Genomic DNA, 18,412 nt, shown 5'->3' on the forward strand with positions numbered 1-18,412 from the left:
TCTTAACAGTCGTGACAAAGCAAAGACACAAAGATATAGATAACAAAGAGGGAGAGAAAGAATTGATTCATGGGAAAATTCCAAAGCTTTGCCTTCATGTTTCTTTTTTTCTTTCCCTCCTTCCCTTTTTCTTTGTCTTCTGTCAAAAACAACTTGGGCTAACATCGCGAGCTGTCACATCAAGGCCATCCCCTGCATCTTACAAAGGGGAGAATTCTGCAGTTGGATGGAGCGGCAAAGCTCTCAGACACCCAACCATCGTTTACACACATGAGGTGTAAAGACTGGGAGGAAAGAAGAAAAAAAAAAAAAGAGCTTTTTCTATTTGAACCAGAGTTTGTGCCCTGAGGACAAACCCATTATAGCACAGGGAGGGAAGTTTTCCATGCAGTCGCTGAACAAATAGATACGGATGAAGTGCTCGGGGTGGTAGGAGATCTAAATTCAAACCTTTTAAGCTGTTTAAAAACAATGTAGGAATTTAAGCGATGTTCTTTTGACCGTGTCACATGACTGCTATCCCAATGCCTTGCTCATGAACCAACTCTGAACGTAGCTACAATATTCCTGCAACATGATCACAACCCTGCGATATAACAGAGTCTTTCATCATGTCGGAGTGGACACACACACACACACACACACACAAACACACACACGCGCTTTCAACATCAGCAAATGCTTTCAACCATTAACATCATAGAAGCCAGATAAGTGTGCCCCCTCTTTTGCAACAACCACTGGGGAGGTGAGAGGCCTTGTAGTCAACATGCTGAAAGACTACTCGATGATCAAAGACTCAGAAAAACATGACCCATGATGGATTCTCTGAGAAGAAGATAGGAGAGAGAGAGAGGGGAGGAAGGGAGGGGAGGGGGGGTATGAGCAGGTAAAAGGAGAGAGAGTTGAAAGAAACAGTAAAAAAAAAATCGGCAAAGGTGGGGGACACACACAGGGTGGGAGGCAAGGGGAGGGGAGAGTGCAAACACGCACTTAGCCACAGATAGACGGCCTACCTGGTCACCTTGTTTACAGTACATTCTTGTTTGCTTACATTATATATGGAATGAACTGGTTCTGTATTTAACATGGTTTCAAACCTTCTGTGCTTCCATCTATCTACATCAAAAGTTCCACATGCATTCGTTTAAACTGCAACAGCAGCTATTGCACTGAAAAGTGTGGCTAAGCTAGTAATAGAGCAAAATGTAAAAACAGGGTACAAATGTCATCATGCAAGGGAGGAAGTAGGTGTGATAAGTCAGAACATTTATTGCAGCAATGAGTAAGAATGCTGTGGTTTTAATAGAGGCCATCAGAGGCATAATGCTTGTTCATCCAACTGTGAATCAGGCATCAACATGGAAAGACTGTACTGATCCCCGTCATCATTTAAAGTTATCAATTTACTGTTAATGGCTACTGGTTAAAGGGGCTGTATCTTTTAAATGGATATTCTCACATTTTGCATGGGTTTCACATTTTTGGGAGTTTATTGTTCACAAAGAAAAAGTGAAAACCGCATTATTCCGTGTTTTTCTAGAATTACATGTTTAAAAAGGTCGCCTCTGAAATGGGCCGTTCAGAACAGCTGCAGGTTTCTACATAGAACCTTGCTTTGGCTGAAATCGACCAATCGTCATTCACCATCATTCACCTCAGGCTGCCTTCTTGCACCAACTTGTAGTCAAGTCAGGATTTCAACTTACCATTCCGATACCTCCTGGAGATTCTGACTCACACACATATAAGGCTGTATAACCGATCCTAGGGCAGCCATGTTTTCTGGCTCAGGTCTGACCTTTAATGGCAAAACGGCTTGTTCGCTTCAGGAGGAAGGAGAGGCTCCCAAAAAAAATTTAAATTAAAATGTGTATACAATTTTTAAAACAAAACAAACTTTACCAACATGATTCAAAAAGAAAATTAGAATAAGAAAATAATTTATCGCATAGCTAAAATATGTCCCCTTTAATATATGTAGAATTTTATTAACAGTCCAAATTAAAATTAAGGAATCAATCAATAAGAATCAATAAGCACGATCGGAATCTGAGTCATTCAAAACATCCCTGACTGTAATCCTCCATATGTATGGCGTATAGGCAGTGAAGTCATGTGAAGAAAGAAAATTGCTGCACGTAAGGAAAAATGTAGATAATGATGATGGCCAGCAGCTGGTAGAGGAGAGGAGAGGACATGATGGTAAAGGAGAGGAGAGGAGAGGAGAGGAGAGGTTGCTGGAGTGTCCGCTCTGGCTGTCCGCAGATTTGTCAAGACAAGTGTCAGGACAAGTGCACCTCTGTGCTTACCTGTAATGGCACAGGGGCAGGAGGGCGGGACAGGCTATTTCAATTCAGCAGAAGTGTGTCTGAGCAGGTCTAAGTGTTAGCCCGCGCCTGTGTGTGTGTGTGTGTGATTGCATGTGTGTATTCATCTGTGAGACAAGAGAAAGAAGGGAGAGAGGGTGATGAAGAAAGGCAAAGAAAAAGTGGAAACAAGTGTAGAGAGAGCTCCTGGACAAAAGGTGGAGGCGCAGAGTACAAAGATGAGCGCATTAGAATATGAATCCTGGGCCTCGGTGCACTCTTGGCACTTAAAGAGCCCCTAAAGTCAAGTGTCAACTATTATGTGTCATCAGTGGTGACACAGGGTCACTGAGCAGGACGGATGAGGTCAGCAACGGTGCTCACCCTCTCTCTCAACATGCACCATTAAACAGTCCCACAGAGTGCAGAAAGGACGAGCTGTCATTTGGGTGGAAAATGGGCTTTGCACTGACATGAACATCCATCCAGCCTTTTACACAGGTTCCTGCATGGAATAAAACTCTCTCTATGATATTCAATTAGGTGAGCAGAGTCAATATTTGCATAGACACATTCAGCTAATGATATGATATTTTACATAATGCATTTAAAGCTGCAACATTCACAGATGTAGCTCATTTCCTCCGATTAGCCATCAAACAGGTACAAGTAAAACGCACAGGCGACACGCTGAATGTATAAAATGCTTCAGTTGTTTGCTGCTAAACCAGCTCTGTAATTACCTGAAGGATGTTTTAATTGTTGCATGTTTTACTCTTAATATTAGTCAACGCTTTAGCAGCGCTCCAAGTGAGATTGATTGGATAAATCAGTCGGAATTATGGGAAAACAGGAGGCCTGCCAATCAGCGATGTGTGAGGGAGCTTGTGTGTTTTTTCCGTGCGTGTGTGTGTGTGTGTGGCTGGGGACGTGCCATGTACATGTTTGTTGGTGATGTGTGTTTATTGATGTGTGTGTGAAAGTATATAAGGCTGACAGCTGGGCTTGTTCAAAAGGCTTACCGAGCATTCTGCCTGTTTGGGAAGCAAAGGCGCACAGTCTATCTGAACAGGGATCTAAAACCTGTGTCAACAGCATAGTACAACTGGTGTAAACAGCCACTGAGTCAACATGCTATAATTCACATACCAATGGAGAGGCTTCTTTGGTATATTGAAGCGTAATATGCTGCATTTGTAGGGATGAAAAGATGACAAAAAGACAACTAAATGAGTGAAAAAGACAAACTCTATCTATTAAAAAAGCAGCAAAAGAAGGAAAGAAACAAGAAGTGTGTGTGCAGGTAGTGTGTTTGCTTTTGGCGTTCCTGTATGTGTGTGTATCGGATGCCAATGTGTGCACCAGAGTAGGACTCCACTCTGTGTGTGTGTGGACATGTGTGTCAGTCCATCAGTGTGTCGGCGTCACAGCCCTTCACTAAGTCCCAGATTAACAGTGACAGGCAGAGATCCCTCTAATTATCTCTTCCTGGACCACATGCAAATGGCAGAGCTGCACGGAGAGCTGCGATTGGCTGGGGCAGCCTGGGCGCCGCCGACGGGCTAATGAGCCTGGCGACAGGATACAACCTCATGATGTACCACCAAAACAAACGTCACACAGGAGCACGCACACACACACAGACGTTATGTTTCAGGAATTTAGCTTCTTTTTGTATTTTGCGGCTCCTGTGCTACAATGCTGCACTAATATCTAAACTATTACTCGTAGTCTAATACGTGTAAATGCTGCACAGCTCTTCTTTACTGCAGTATTGACTCGGTACAATAAAAATGTCATTAGTAGTTTTTTCAATCCAACATTTAATTCAACAGTAAAATCCTTGAATGCACTCTTCAATCAAACATATTCTGCGAGCTAAAAGCCCAACACAGTGTCACGTCCAGAGAGTCTGAATAAACATCTAACAGAACAGCAAGACAAAAGAAGAAGGCTACAGTGATGGACTGGAACAGACGGTCACAGTCTGGCTCCTGGATTGCTGCAGTCAGCTAAAAAGTCAACTTAGTACATCAGTAGGAAACATGGCAGCAGCGTCAAACAGTCAAATATGTCTTTAACCGAGTCCCAGTTCATCTAGAACGGCGGACAAAACTGGTTCCAGGGGCAAAAAAGGGACAGAGAGTTATTGTGCTGAAAATGCTGACAAAAAACTAAGAGGACATACAAGAATTTTAAAAGTTTGCAAAGTGAGGTGAGGTATGGTGAGTTTGATTATTAGTTACAGCATTTATTAAACACTTGGCCGTGACATTACTTTGTGGTTTTGTTTGCAATGGTGATTTTTAAAAAAAAATATTGATATCAGCGGCTCCAGGTACTCCAGCTTTCTTCCACAGTCCAAAGTCTTAGGGGAAATTGGTGACTTTTTATTGTCCATAGGTGTGAATGTGAGTGTGAATGGTAAATGGACTTTTCTTGTCTTCCGACGACTCAAAGCACTACATGCCATATTCACCCTTTCACACTCACATTCACAGACCAATGGCAGAGGCCTAAGTGCCAATCTCCAATCAGGCTCTATGCACATTCACATATTGGGAGAAATTTTGGGTTCAGTGTGTTGCCCGAGGACATGTAGACTGTAGGATCTAACCCCCAACCTTCCAACTGAGAGACGACCAACTCTAACTCTGAGCCATAGCCGCCCCAAAGTGTGCATAGTTAGTCTGTCTCTGTGTGTCAGCCCTTGGCTGGCGACCTGTGCGGGGTGTACCCCGCCTCTTGCCTTATGATAGCTGGGATTGGCTCCAGCCTCCCTGTGACCCTGAACAGCATAAGCTGTGTGGATGGATGCATGGACTGACATCACTACTACTACTAAACAAGGCTCATAATAACAGCCCACAATATAATGTGTCAATGATCAACTGGCATATTTTTGAGACACACATAATTTTAAGTCAGCTAAAAAAGAAATGATAGACAGGGACTTCTTTTTACTTCACCCAAACATCAAATGAACCCTTTTCTTTATTAGATTAGACAAACACGCCACATGCGCCATCATTTGTTTCTGCTTCTGATTCTCATTGTGAAATAAACACATATCTGCTGTTTAACAACAAGAGTTAAATAGGCCATAAAGTTGCTGAATCATGGCTCATTTCATATTTATAAAAACTTGGTTTAAATATCTGCTCGTGAGCCCTGTGCAGCACAAACTGATCTTGCAAGAAAGTCGCTCAGCTTTACAAGGGCTCCAACTCCAATTCAGGCATTGTAACAAGAGAAATTCCTCCCCTCCACCACAATTACACACACTGAGGACAAAGCCCAGCGTTTTATTGCCGTGTGGAACACTGTCTTTATATTTGTACCATCAAGCACCCCGGTGAATTTGGGGAGCCTTGGGAGCTTCCATTTTTAATCAGGAGCGGGTGGCTTTGTTTTGTCCCTGTTCCATCCTGCGTTTCGCTCCATCCTTGGAGGGCTTTACAGTAGATTAAGAGGCATTTTCATTTAGCTCTGCTGTTACATAGTCTCTCCAACTATTTCAATCAATCCAAGGTTTGAAGTTGGAACAATCGTAGATTTAGCTATTTATATTGTACAATTGTCTAAAGTATTATTTGTGTGGAAAAAGAGGTCAGGTAAAACTGAGAAAGTTCACAATACGCGAGGGATCACTCGATAATCCTGTTGAGAAGCTTGCCTCGTGGCGTAAGCACCGTGCACTGACAATTCTGTCAGTTAAAAGTGATTGTATTGTAACTACTGAGAACAATTGTAACCAATTCAAACCCTTGGGGAGCGCAGATTGTGGCAGGGAAATGGTTAGAATATGATATGTGATATAATAAGCAGAAAGAGATGGGAAAACTCATTTTCACATGACTGCATCTCCATGACAGCGGCTTGTGTGTACCCTTGGATGCTCTGTATAGTGGAAATTACAGAAGGAAATGTCTTACTGTGTCAGCATATACACTTAGAGCTGGACACAGTCAACAGTGAACATTGACTTGCCTTTCATATCCAATATTCAAACCACAGCCCCTTTAACAACCATCATACATCAAAAGGATTAATAAGGTAACAAGAAAAGCTTCTTAGCCTTGTTCGGATTAAAAGATATTGTTCAACAGTACCACAAAGTACAGTCCGCTGTATCCACAGAGAACAGAGCACTGTGCAGTAATGACTGATGCCTCATGTCTAGAAAGGCTTGACCATGACCACTCTCAGAGAAGATAGATTTGCCTCGACCCTGTAGATCGTTTTTAGAGGGACAAGACAAATATTTCAGATGTATCACACTGAGGCATCACGCTGGAGGTGAGAGGAGGTAAAGGCAGACTGAGAGATAAATACAACAGAGGGGAAAGAGAGAGAGAGAGAGACAGGGAGAGGGAGAGAGAGGGAGAGGGGGAAGAGGGAAAGTGCGGCCTGCCTGCCCGCCTGGCTGACAGTTGACTCTGTTGGATGTGACTTTCACAGTCTGCTGGCGGTTTGTGTGGAAGCCATCACATCTGTGACTGGCCGTTTGATTAATGAGCCTCTCAGCTTGTCTGTGCAGTTTGAGGAGGGGCCACGGCCTTATCCCAGGCATCACTGATTTATTCGCCTTTGGAGCAAACCTCCAAATATCACACACACTGAAATATAAGAGCGAACGTTCCCACACGTGCGGGCAGACACATGTACGCCCTCCATGATATGCATACAGTGTACAAGTTGGTGCAGTGCAGTTGCTTCGCACACAGACAGGCGTGGAAACAGACTCCAGCTCGTCGCTCTCCTCCGCCACCTGCTTACGGCTAATGAAAACCTCAATGTGTCAGTGCTGTCCAGGGGTAGCGAAGACAAAACACACCATGTATAACCAAGCAGACAAAAGATGTATTCTGTCTCCACCAACACAAACTCCCATCCCTGGCTGTCAGTCAGCCGAGGGGACACACACAAGGGGATCTGCGAGAGAAGAAAGAAGCCCTTCCTCAATGACACATCACACTCTCCTGATTTTCAAAAGTGACAAGTCTTTTGAATTTCTGGCCTCGCAAGATGGAGAGCCTGATGATGGCTTGAGAGCGTTCTCTTCTTGTTTCTTTGGCAGCGGCAGCCATGAAATGTCACTCCGGCTAACCTTGAAGCTCCTTTCTCCTGTGTTGTTTAATGCTTCCAAGACTAGGGCATCCAACTGCTCCAAATGGTGCAGTAACATCGCCCTTTAAGTCAGATAAATGATCCTGGAAATACTTCCAGGTACATAAATGTGCATTAGCATGTGCATACGCTCACACAGACACACATACACAGAACCCCAGCATCCACGAGCACACGCTCCCTCATTCCCCGAAGCGTAAAGTAAGACCATTAATCCAGACACACTGAGATCCAGCTTCTCCCCAGGTTGATCAGCGTCCGTGGAGGAAGACGAACATTCTGACATATTTGTTTTTATTTTATTCCCTGAGAAAAAGGCCCGCCATATGGCAGAGCCCGGGAACAGATGGCGATTGCCCACTTCCTGAAAGCACAAGCGTCTATCGCCGCAATTTAAGGAGCCGCTCAAGCAAGAGAATGCCACAGACTGGCATTTTTCCACAAACTGCTATTGTTATGGACCTGAGGGGTAGCAGCAACAATGAGACAATGCAGAGGAAATACTTTAGTGTTCAGTAGTTACAGTGTAGCTTACCGCATTAAGATACCAAATGTACGGGTCAATGCTGCGAGTATTCTCTTACTGTCAGTCTGTGAAATAAAACCATGAGGACAAGTGCTTACTCAGAATATTACCTGTAAAACTAGCACAGCATATCTCACTTTATATTTACTGCTGTCCCATGATGGTTGTAGGAAACGCTACCTGGAGCAGCGGAACAGTGTTGTAGATGTAAGCATGAATGTCCTTGGATGATATGAGGTCCTTATGATGGAGTGGAGGAGCCGCCCTGTGACACATGAAGCTTCATCCCTCATACTTGGCTACCTCTTATCACCCAGGTCAGAGGACCTTCTCTGACACGCAGACACAAGGAAAGTGTCTCAAGAAGTCACCTTGGCAGATGACACTTAAAATGTGACTTCAGTATGTCGCACGCTCCGTACTTTTCCGGGAGATTCACTTTATTTTTCTCGGATGGATAAGAGTAATGACATATCAGACTACAGTTCATGGCCTTGTGACCAATCAGAGTTAAAATAAGAAAGAGAAAAGGGATCATATCTGCCATGAATTCCAGCCTAAATAGGGGTCACGCTGTTTTTGACTATGTGGTACAAAAGCACGCTGTGACGGAGTGAAAAGTGTGCCCTGAAGAAAAGAGGAATTCAAAGAAGGAGCAAGGACAAAGCAGACGCCTTATCCATTCATAAACGCCCGCTTGAAGAGAAACTATTTAGTATCAGGTTAATAACTTAGCGCTTTGACAACTCACAACATGAAGTAAAATGGTGAGTCACTGTGGACACATTTCACTCCATACAACACGACAATTACTACAAAGCTTGGTGTGCAATTTGTTCAAGGTGAAACGTCAAGTGCACGTTTAACCTCTGAATGTAATGTCATTTATTTTGGCGGTATAAAAAGGGGACTCTTGCTTAAGACTCCGGATAAAGGACCTCAGTGGTTACACATCAGGTTGTTTGATAAAAATCTGCCACTATGGTCCTTCTGAGGCCCGGGCTGTGAACCTTGATTATTGAATATCTCTTTCATGCAGCTGTAAATTCACATTCACATGGTGTAAAACCGTTAACTGAGCTGATTTGAGTTTAGAAAGATGGTAATATGATGATTAAAAAAGAGTCAAGATGGGGTTATTAAGGGAAATGTGTAAGTGGAAAGAAAGCAGGAAGCCCAAAGCTTTTCTCTAGGAAATCTGAATTGAAAAAAGACTGTGTTGATACAATTACAGACTCGGCTGGCTGCCTCTGCCATCAGCAAACACCCAACCTGTTATCCTCCCAGTCAGCCAGTCAATCATCTATCCATCAATCCATTTCTGAGACCTGTCATTTATCAGAAACGGCCCAAAAACCAACAGGCTAGTCAGCCTCCTAGCCATTCAGCCTGCCATTTATCCACCTGAACTTCCCATTGCACCAATAAGTCAGTCCACCAGTTAGTCAGCAATCAAGCAAACAAGCAGGCTAAAAAAGTTCACCCACTCACACGTCATCCATCTATCCACTGAAACCTCCAGCCTGCCAGGAAGCCAGGTCAGCCAGTCAGCCAGTCAACCCTGGGGGTCCGGGGCGAGTATTAATCAGTCTGGTTTCTGCTGAAAAGCTCAATCTGCAGATGATGGATGAGCCATCGTGCGGAGGGAACCGAAGTGACAGGTGACAAAGAAGGACACACACACCTGTATAAATCCACTCTCCCTCCTGTCTGGCCCCGATGCTACACTGTCAAGGTAGCAGGGTGAACGCGTATATGTGTGTGTGTGTGTGTGTGTGTGTTTATGTGTGTGCAGGCGCAAGTGTCTCAGCATGTGTCCTGCTCCGCTAATGAAGTCATCTGAACAGTGATTTAACAGCCCTGGTGTAAAAGCCTGCCGCTCTTAACTCATAGCCTTTCTCCATTAGAATGTGATATAAACCCTGGGCACAATAACTGTCCTGCCACTGTAACAATATATAGGAGGCCAATGGGCCATGCGGCTAACTCACACCGTCCAGGGAGAGGGAAAAATATATTACAGGGAAGGGAAGTCATTCAAGGAGACTCAAACTTATAAGATGGAAAATACAGAGCATCACAAGGTCAAAATGATGGGTGCTTTGGTACAGTATGAGACAGCACCATTACTATTAATACTGTCAGTGTGTAAGATTATATCCTGTGTTTTGTCCAGCAGCTGGAGGTAGTAAAAGAGTAATTGTTGTGAAGCCTCAGTGGAAACATCCGAGGGCACTTCAGTCTGCGGTTATGCAGAAAGCTTTATCCTTATCTGCACTAACAAATGGATCAGTGGATCCGACATCAGTGCGCTTATCCCGTCAATGGTCTTCTATAGCGTGCGAGATATTTTTGAGTCGGGGAGATGGATCTGAGGAAAACTTTGACAGCTTACATGTCGCCAGCCGTGAAACGAACTTCCTGCTCTGTGCGAGCGTCTCAGTCAGAACCAAAGCCATTCTCCAAATCCTCCATGAAATCTGCTCCTCTGGCCCGACAAAGAGAGGCTAATGAGGCAAACGGCACAATCTCCGACACTTTGATACTGTGAGATTAGGGTGAATTATATAACCTTTACCCCCGCCCACTCCCCATCCTTCCTCATGCTGTTCGCTGCCTCGTCAGTGTTTACTTCTCCCTCTCCGTGTCACTCACAATCTCAGGCTGCAAGTCCAATATCACTGCGCTTCATTCAGTTTCTATTCATGAATGCCCCAACACTAATTTGGCTCAGTCAAGCAATGACAGTATCTGTTTTAACATGCAACAAGGCAGCGTATAAGGGGAGGAAGAATGGAGTGTGTGTGTGTGTGGGAAGAGGGGGGAAGAGGCATGAAGGCGACAAAGCTCGTCACAGCACAGCACCGAGCCGCGTACTTCACCCTTATTAGACCTGTGTCCTTGGCAGATGCAGAGCTTGCCCTTTGTAACAAAGGTGTGTGTGTGTGTGTGTTACAATGGCGGTGATTTAGAATGGATTGGGCGTAGGCGTGGAGACAAGGTGCAGTAGCCCCATGGCTCCCTGATAGCTGGCAGCGTGACAGCTGTGAATGGAGAACAGGGAACAGCCTGAAGTATTGCCATCTAATATGTGTCACATACCTGCATAAATATTTATGCCCGTTGCAGAGCAGAAAAGGAGAGGAGGGGGGGGAGTGGAGGAAGGGACAGTAGTGGCGAAAGACTCTTCAATCAGGTGACAACAAGATCAGAACTTCCATCTTTAACTACCTTTGTGGTTGTTTTTAAGACCTAGAAAGTACCCGAAGAGCAGCGATACCTCCATTACTGAAGTCGTGAACATTTCTATCACTATTAGACATGTTTTGTGCATTACCAAACAGGTTTAAAGGCTCAACACACATTGCAGATGTATTTCAACAGCTTGTCCTCCATAGTGGAAGCCACAGGAACGTTTGGCCTTTAAAGGAAGTAGAAGTTTTAACAGTTGATGAAGAGAAGCTGGACTATACACAAAAACTAAAAGGCCACACACGTGCATAAACACACACACACTGCTGTCAATGATCTTGTGTATATGTGAAATAGTTGTTGTACCTGTTGGCCAGCAGAGTTCTGAAGGTGACCGGACTCATGCCCTGATAGGCTGGCAGCAGCCTCGGCCAGTCCCATGCCCAGTCCACCACGGCACTCTGTTGATGTATGAGGAGAGCGTATTGTTAGTTATTAATCAGGGTTAATACCATCAGTGCATTACCGCTCCAGCTGGGACCCACTAACAAAGGAGGAGGGGGGTCCCCAGCGCAGGCTACCGACACCAGGCGATCAATCATGTCCGCACAAGAAGGTTTTTATTCCAATAAGACAGCAATTAATTTATAAATCCATTTGGGGGGATGTAGCCATCATTTATAGAAAGATAAATCAATTTTGGGAGGGAGTCGTTACTCTTCTGACTCCACTGCTTTTTTTCTTAACATCTTCAATGGCACCCAGCCAACCCCCCCTCTTTCTCCCCCCATCTCTCTCTCTCTTTCTTTTTTTACTAAACACACACGCATGCACACAAACACACTTGGCACCGGCAACATATTGGGAAAGCAAATAAAAATCAGATTGCTTTGATTGCCAAAATGTCACTCTTAACTCCAGGCTGAGTTTTATTGACAAAAGGAGGAGAACTCCACTCGTTCCCTCCATCCATCCACCCTCCCTCTGCTCCTTCCTCGTCGGTGATTGATGGATGTAACTTTTTTCTCCTCCTCCCTCCATTTTATTTGACAAACAACACAGGCACCTGAAGCGGAGCAGGCATTTTAATCATTCTCTTAATAGGGTGTTTCTATGCAAAGCTATGCAGCCTCCTGTGATAAGCAGAAAACAGGTCTTAGGATTAAAACGTGCAGGCGAAACAATAGCAGCAGCACGGCTACATTACAAGGGATCACAAATGTGTGAATGCATGTAATCCTTTTTAAAAAATAAAAGACACACACAAGCCAGTGTTGAGAAAATACTCGCCTTTGTTGATTGTTTTGTGTGATATCAGACATATTTCCCTTGATAGTTAAAGGGAAATGAGGGGGAAAGATGACAACTCTCACATTGAGCTTAATCTACCTGTAGCTCGACTTCTCCGTTTTATGGGGAGAAATATTTTCTTACAATTAACTGAACATCACGGAGGCACTCCTGGGGATAAGTTTGGGGTAAGAGGGTATACGGTTCAAAGCCCCCAAAGAAGTGCTCTTTAAGACTATGCAAAAGAAAACTTCTCTCATCTTTCACCTTTTCGGTGTTCTTTTCTTCCTGCCAGCCTCACTCCTGCTTGGAAAAAGGCAGCGACCTATGGAGAATAGGCAAAGCCGAGCCCCGGATAGACCTGACAGCTTCAGAGATTGCCACAGTATCCAGATCACTAGAGACTCAAACAGCCCCTAACCTTCAACATTAAGCTTGTGGCCTTGGGAGAAAGTTAAAAATGACACAGCCCTGCACATCACCAGTACACCCACACTGAACAAAGTCTACAGACATGAAGAAGCTGCGGGGAGACACTTCATACAGCAAAAAATAAATAATATCATTGCAAAATTATAAACTGAAAAGGCCAGGCTTGGAGAGTAACAGAATAAAAGTAACGGCGTTACGTAATTAGGATACCAAAAAATGTGATTACAGATACACTTATTAAAAATGGGGATTACTGTCAGGATTACAATTTTAAAATACATTTTAAAATGAAGACGATAGAATACCAAAGATGCTCTATAACATCTGGCGTCTCATTTCTAAACTGTCTGTCTGTCTGACCCTCTCTGATAATACCATGCACCTGCGCGCACACGTCACAACACTTCATCAAACACAAGTTTCACAACACTGCAAGTTCTCATAGCCTGTGGTGAAAAAAGCTTTCACTGGGTGGAAATTTCGCCATGATTTTGTCTTCAAAGGAGAAAATGGGAGCAACATCGCAGTAAAGTGCAAGTCCTGCCTTCGAGCAAAAGAAACATTTAAAGAAACATTTATAGGTGAAACCAACCGCTAACGTTAGCTGCACAGAATTCTACTTAAAGATGTATTTACACAACATGTCACATTCACCTATTTACCCACTGATGGCAGAGGCTGCTACCTAAAGTGCCCAACTGTCAATCAGTCATCACATTCATACCCGTTGGCTATGCCACCTGGAGCTATTTGGGGTTCAGTGTCTTGCCCAAGGACACTTTGACATGTAGGCTGAGGGAGCTGAAGATCGACCTTCCGGTTGAAAGATGACCGACTCTGCCACTGAGCCACCCTGTCGTCTTCTTCTTCTACTACTACTACTGAAAAATAGTTTGCGACTACAGTCGGGATGGTGTGGGTAAAAACACAAGCTCCAGACTGGAATAAGTTCATGGCAGTTTACTTGAAGTATGAGTGTGAAGTAGTGTGAATAGTACATTTAAATGTCCATAATTAGCACTATTAATTTAAACGGGCATTCGCGCATTACAAAAGTATTGAAATTTGTTTTCTCTTGTATTTATTTGCAGATTTAGTATTTAAATAATCCAAAAGTAGCTGAAAGTAATCAGTTACTTTAAAATTCTGATATTTGGATTCGGTTACTGATTACTTTTTTTAACAGGTAATTAGTAACTGTATCTGAATACATGTTTAAAGTAACCCTCCCAACCCTGAAAAAGGCCTGACTCACCTGATCTAGTTTCTTCTTTCCAACGTGGTCAAACTGGTGGAGAGGGTTGAAACCAGCGGTGTCCACTCGAAGGTCAAAGTTCACCAAGTGAGGAGGATTAATGGGCGAGTTTGTGCTTCCACTTAGTTTGAGCATCAATAGTTCCTGTATCCAGGATGAGAGAGGAGTGAGAGGGTAGATACACAAGAGAATGGAAGAAGGTTGATAAAAACATCTCATGACTGACAGACGGAGAGAGAGAAAGTATTCTGTAAGAAAAAGGCTGACCAACAGAGGGAGGGCAAAAAGTTATTTACAAGTCAACTAAACTTCCTCAAACTAAAAGAGCTATGGAGAATAGATTCACCTTCCGGAGGGTTGTTGTTTTTTTACTTGCACTTTGACTGACCCAACAAAAGCCCAAACTAATCAATTTCAGACAGGTTGTGTTCTTCACCTTTTCCAGAAGTAATAGGCAGAATGGTCCATGTATTCCCTGATTTATAAGCCTAACAAAAGTATAATTAATCCGAACTGTTTGTAAACTTGGTGATACAAAATAGAACAAAACAGATCAAGTGTGTAGATGTAGAGAAAGAGAACTTTTGTTTCTATAACCTTTCCCGGGGTTGCTTATACATATCTTGAAAGATGCACTGTATAAAGTGCGGAGTGTGTGTGTGTGTGTCTCTGTAGGTGTGTTTGTGTGTACATGGGCATCCTGGTGTGAATCCACTATATTCCCATCCGTCAGCTTGACATGGCCTCCGAACCTCCCACCCCTCCACCTCACCAGCAGCCCAGTCTGTCCCTGACCCGAGTGTTCTTGCCTCGACCTTGGGGGGGCAGAGCTCCTCGAGCTGCCAGGAGGGTAAGTCAGAGAACACTTCCCATTCACATTCTGTTACAGTTGTTCATGGATTCAGGTATATATTATGTATATGGTGCCTATGTTTGTGTTATTCCATGCTGTTCTCATAATATACAGTCTATAGGAGGGCCATGTCAGTCCAAAGTCCGTATCTTCTCCTCGCTCTTTAAGCAACTCTATTACTACCCATTCCTACAGTTTGTATAACCTGATGATATTTTCTTATGAAGTATATTCCCCCTTTAAATATGGTGAAGCATAATGCTACTAAAGGATTAATTTCCCTTAATGTCAACAAATTCCATTAAAAGAGGTAGGTTTTTGTAGGTGTCTTTGTGATACAGTAGGAGAAGACTGTTAAATACCAGTGTGTCGTAGGTGGAAGGTGTTTCAGGTTGATTATGCTTGAGTTGCTGAACATAACACTCACTTTTCCAAGAATCAGTTTTCCCCTTTAAAGCTCCTCTTTTACCAGCTTTGAACTTGAGAGAAAATATGACTAAACTCTCTTTAAATATACTCCAATTAACTCGGGTACTTTCCAGAGAACTGCTAAACTTTTCCTCTCTGAAGTGAATTTAGCGAATAACTTCCACTTGAGTTGGAAAAAAAAAAGAATCACTGCTCTTCTCACTCAGATCTCCTCCAAAGACTTCTCCACAGATTGTCATAACTCCACGTGTCTCCCTCTCCTCTGCATGCGGTGAGCGTCTAACACAGGAAATCACTGTAGGTTTGCACCCTCGAGGTCACCTGAACAACAGAAGATCAGAGGGAGCAGACTGCACACAACCAGCAGCCCTCCTCCCTCCGTCTCCCCCTCCTGAACAGCCTGCGGCCTCAGGCCAGCAGCCACCTAATTGCTGGGGAGAGGGAGTGCTTCCCTACCTCATTGCCTTGGATGATGTGATAGATCTGCCTCAGGTAGTCGCTGCCACCTGCTTTGTGGCAGACCTCCAGCAGCATCAGGCCTATTTTCTGCTCAGTCAGTTCAGCCGCAGCGACTCCGCTCTCCCTTCCTCGCTCAAACACGCTGAGAGAAACAGAGAGGGGGGAAAGGAGGAGATGGTGGGGGAAACAAAAAGAGGGAAAAAATAGTGAGTGAAGCCAAGAGGGGAAACAGGAAGAGGAGGCGTGTCAGCTTGTGTCCCTACACCATTGTAGAGAAATGATTCACTCCAAAGGGCAAATAAACTTAAAAACTGTTTTAATGTCGCCCTGCAGTCCGGTCAAGGCTAACACTCAGTGAGAAATAGAGACAAATTATTAAGGTGAGATAACAAAATAATTTCCACTGTTTTCATTACTATTCATGAGATACATGGCGCCGTTTTGACCGAAGGATACTAGTGCACTAAAAATGATTGGTGTGTGTGTTCTTAAGCGTGTATGTGTGTGTGTAATTGCGTGTCAAGGTCCTCATGCATGTACAGTCCCAAGCCCTGGCAGACGCCCGCATCATTTTCCTGCCCTTCCTGTATGGATGGCTATCACACCACCGTCCATCAAGCCTTCCCCTTCACATACACTTCCTGTCATTGTTCTCTGTCTCTCTCCGTCTTCCTCTTTGTAATTATAAGGTGGCAGAATCGGTGTCGCCTGTCAGCCAGCCATTGGCTGCTTGACATTGAGAGTTGCAAAGGAAGAGGAGTCCCCTCTCGTCCGTGTACATCCCCTCATTCTTCTGCCTGGCGGCCCGGCGGTGGTGTTGTCGGCGATGGTGGCTGTGCACCCGTGTCAGCACCTGCGCTGTATCCTTTCCTGTCCATCACTGTGCAGGTGAAGCAGATGATTGGATTCAGTCAGCAGGGTGATTAATGAGGGCCCCTCCGGATTTGGGACAGCCTATCAATCATGTCATTAGGGCCAATGTGCCCTGAAAGAGGCAGACCTCCGCCAAGGAATAACTGCATTCATCTTCATCTGTGTATGCATCCCGTCAGCCCAGCCAGGGTCACCATGATGGAGAACAATAATCTTCTCCTCTACAAATTACTTTGCAAAGACAAGGTGGGTGGCGTGGGGAGGAGGGGGGAGGGAGGGAGGATACAGTATGGAAGGGAAGGAGGGAAAGTGGGATGAGGGAACAGAGGTGGGAGGGATCGCAAAGGGGCAAGTGGTCTTTGTTGAGGGGTTTACTGTGCGCCGGTGTGTGTGTGCGTGTGCGTGAGATGCCAGTAAGTGGACTGCCAGTTGTTTTGGAGTTTTCTCATCCACCCCTCTCTCTCTCTCCCTCTCTCCCTCTCTGACACTGTATTCTGATTGTTTACAAGCCAGGCGTCACTTCCCTGTGAAGGTTAGTTTAATGAATAGTAATGATCCCACTGAATGCCTCCGACAGGTGATACATAATCACTCTTCTTTCACTTTTCCACTCAGCCCCCCCCCCTCACCACCCCTCCTCCGCACTGTCTCTTCTCTTTTCTCCCCCCCCCCGTCTGGTTCGCTCTTCCTGTCACTGAAACAAACAGCATTTCCTAGAACTGGCCATAATCTACTCAGTGCTTTTTTATTTATTTCATTCCTCTTCTTCTTTTTTTTTTTAATTGTACATGCCGTGTAGCAGAGCTGAATCACCTTTTTATGAGGATGGATGCATCCAGAGTTTGTCATGATGAAGTGAGCGACCAGTGGCGTAATTTCTGGGAACGAGCTACAAAACGCAGAGCCAGAGGTCACGGATCAGCCCGAAGTGAAAGCTGTTTTCCCATCAGTCCAGCCTGCAGAGCACTCAGTCAGACGCCATGATGTCCATCATTTACCATAACACACACATCTGCCATGTATTGATCGTAAAGCTTCTTTTATCTTCAATGAAAATTAATCTTAAAGATGTGATGCAGAACTTAAATGATCAATTAAAAAAAAGCAAATCTAAGCTGCTTTCTTTTATATCGTTTTGCAGCATCTATATTTAATGTCAATAAATACACAATCAGTGAGTCTGACATCAGCCTTCAACCTCATCTTTCTGACTGTTGATAAATCACTTAAATGAAATATAAAAGCAGCTTTTACGATCAAAATAATCCTGATTATACTTAATTTTTTGTTGCTCATGAAAAATCAATACAAATGGACTCTAATAATGGATAATGCATATAAAGCACTACTTCCCTGAGTGCACAACATAATTAATAAACACTTCATCAATACCCCTCTGACCTTGACCTCTTCCCAAATCCCGTCAGTTGACCCCTCACCTGTCTGTGCACAGCTTGCGGGCCTTCTGCAGCTGCACGTTTGTCCACTTGGGTCGTTTTTCCTCCAGAGCCTGCAGCACTTTGTGCACGGTGGGTTTGGGAACGCCCTGTCAGACACACAGCAGACCATTAATGTAAATGAGTCAAAGTCAGATGGTTGATGGCTGATTTGATGGCTCACATTAAATCAACCCCCCTACTTATTATTATTGATATTATTGTTAT

General features: G+C 44.1%; 1 protein-coding gene across 1 annotated transcript in view; it reads right to left on the bottom strand.

Moving 5' to 3' along the window:
* kiaa0825 (KIAA0825 ortholog) overlaps window positions 1-18,412 on the bottom strand; it is a 114,379-nt gene that overhangs the window by 56,132 nt on the left and 39,835 nt on the right. Inside the window, exons 18-21 of the mRNA XM_069683556.1 lie at window positions 18,188-18,294; window positions 15,873-16,017; window positions 14,135-14,278; window positions 11,524-11,618 (exon numbers count right to left, since the gene is read on the bottom strand). Coding sequence (XP_069539657.1) covers window positions 11,524-11,618; window positions 14,135-14,278; window positions 15,873-16,017; window positions 18,188-18,294 — 491 coding nt within the window. The remainder of the gene's footprint in view (window positions 1-11,523; window positions 11,619-14,134; window positions 14,279-15,872; window positions 16,018-18,187; window positions 18,295-18,412) is intronic.

Source organism: Semicossyphus pulcher, unplaced genomic scaffold, assembly GCF_022749685.1.
Source record: "Semicossyphus pulcher isolate SPU_LCO1_2020_fin unplaced genomic scaffold, fSemPul1.0.p SCAF_6, whole genome shotgun sequence".
Classification (NCBI taxonomy): Eukaryota; Metazoa; Chordata; class Actinopteri; order Labriformes; family Labridae; genus Semicossyphus; species Semicossyphus pulcher.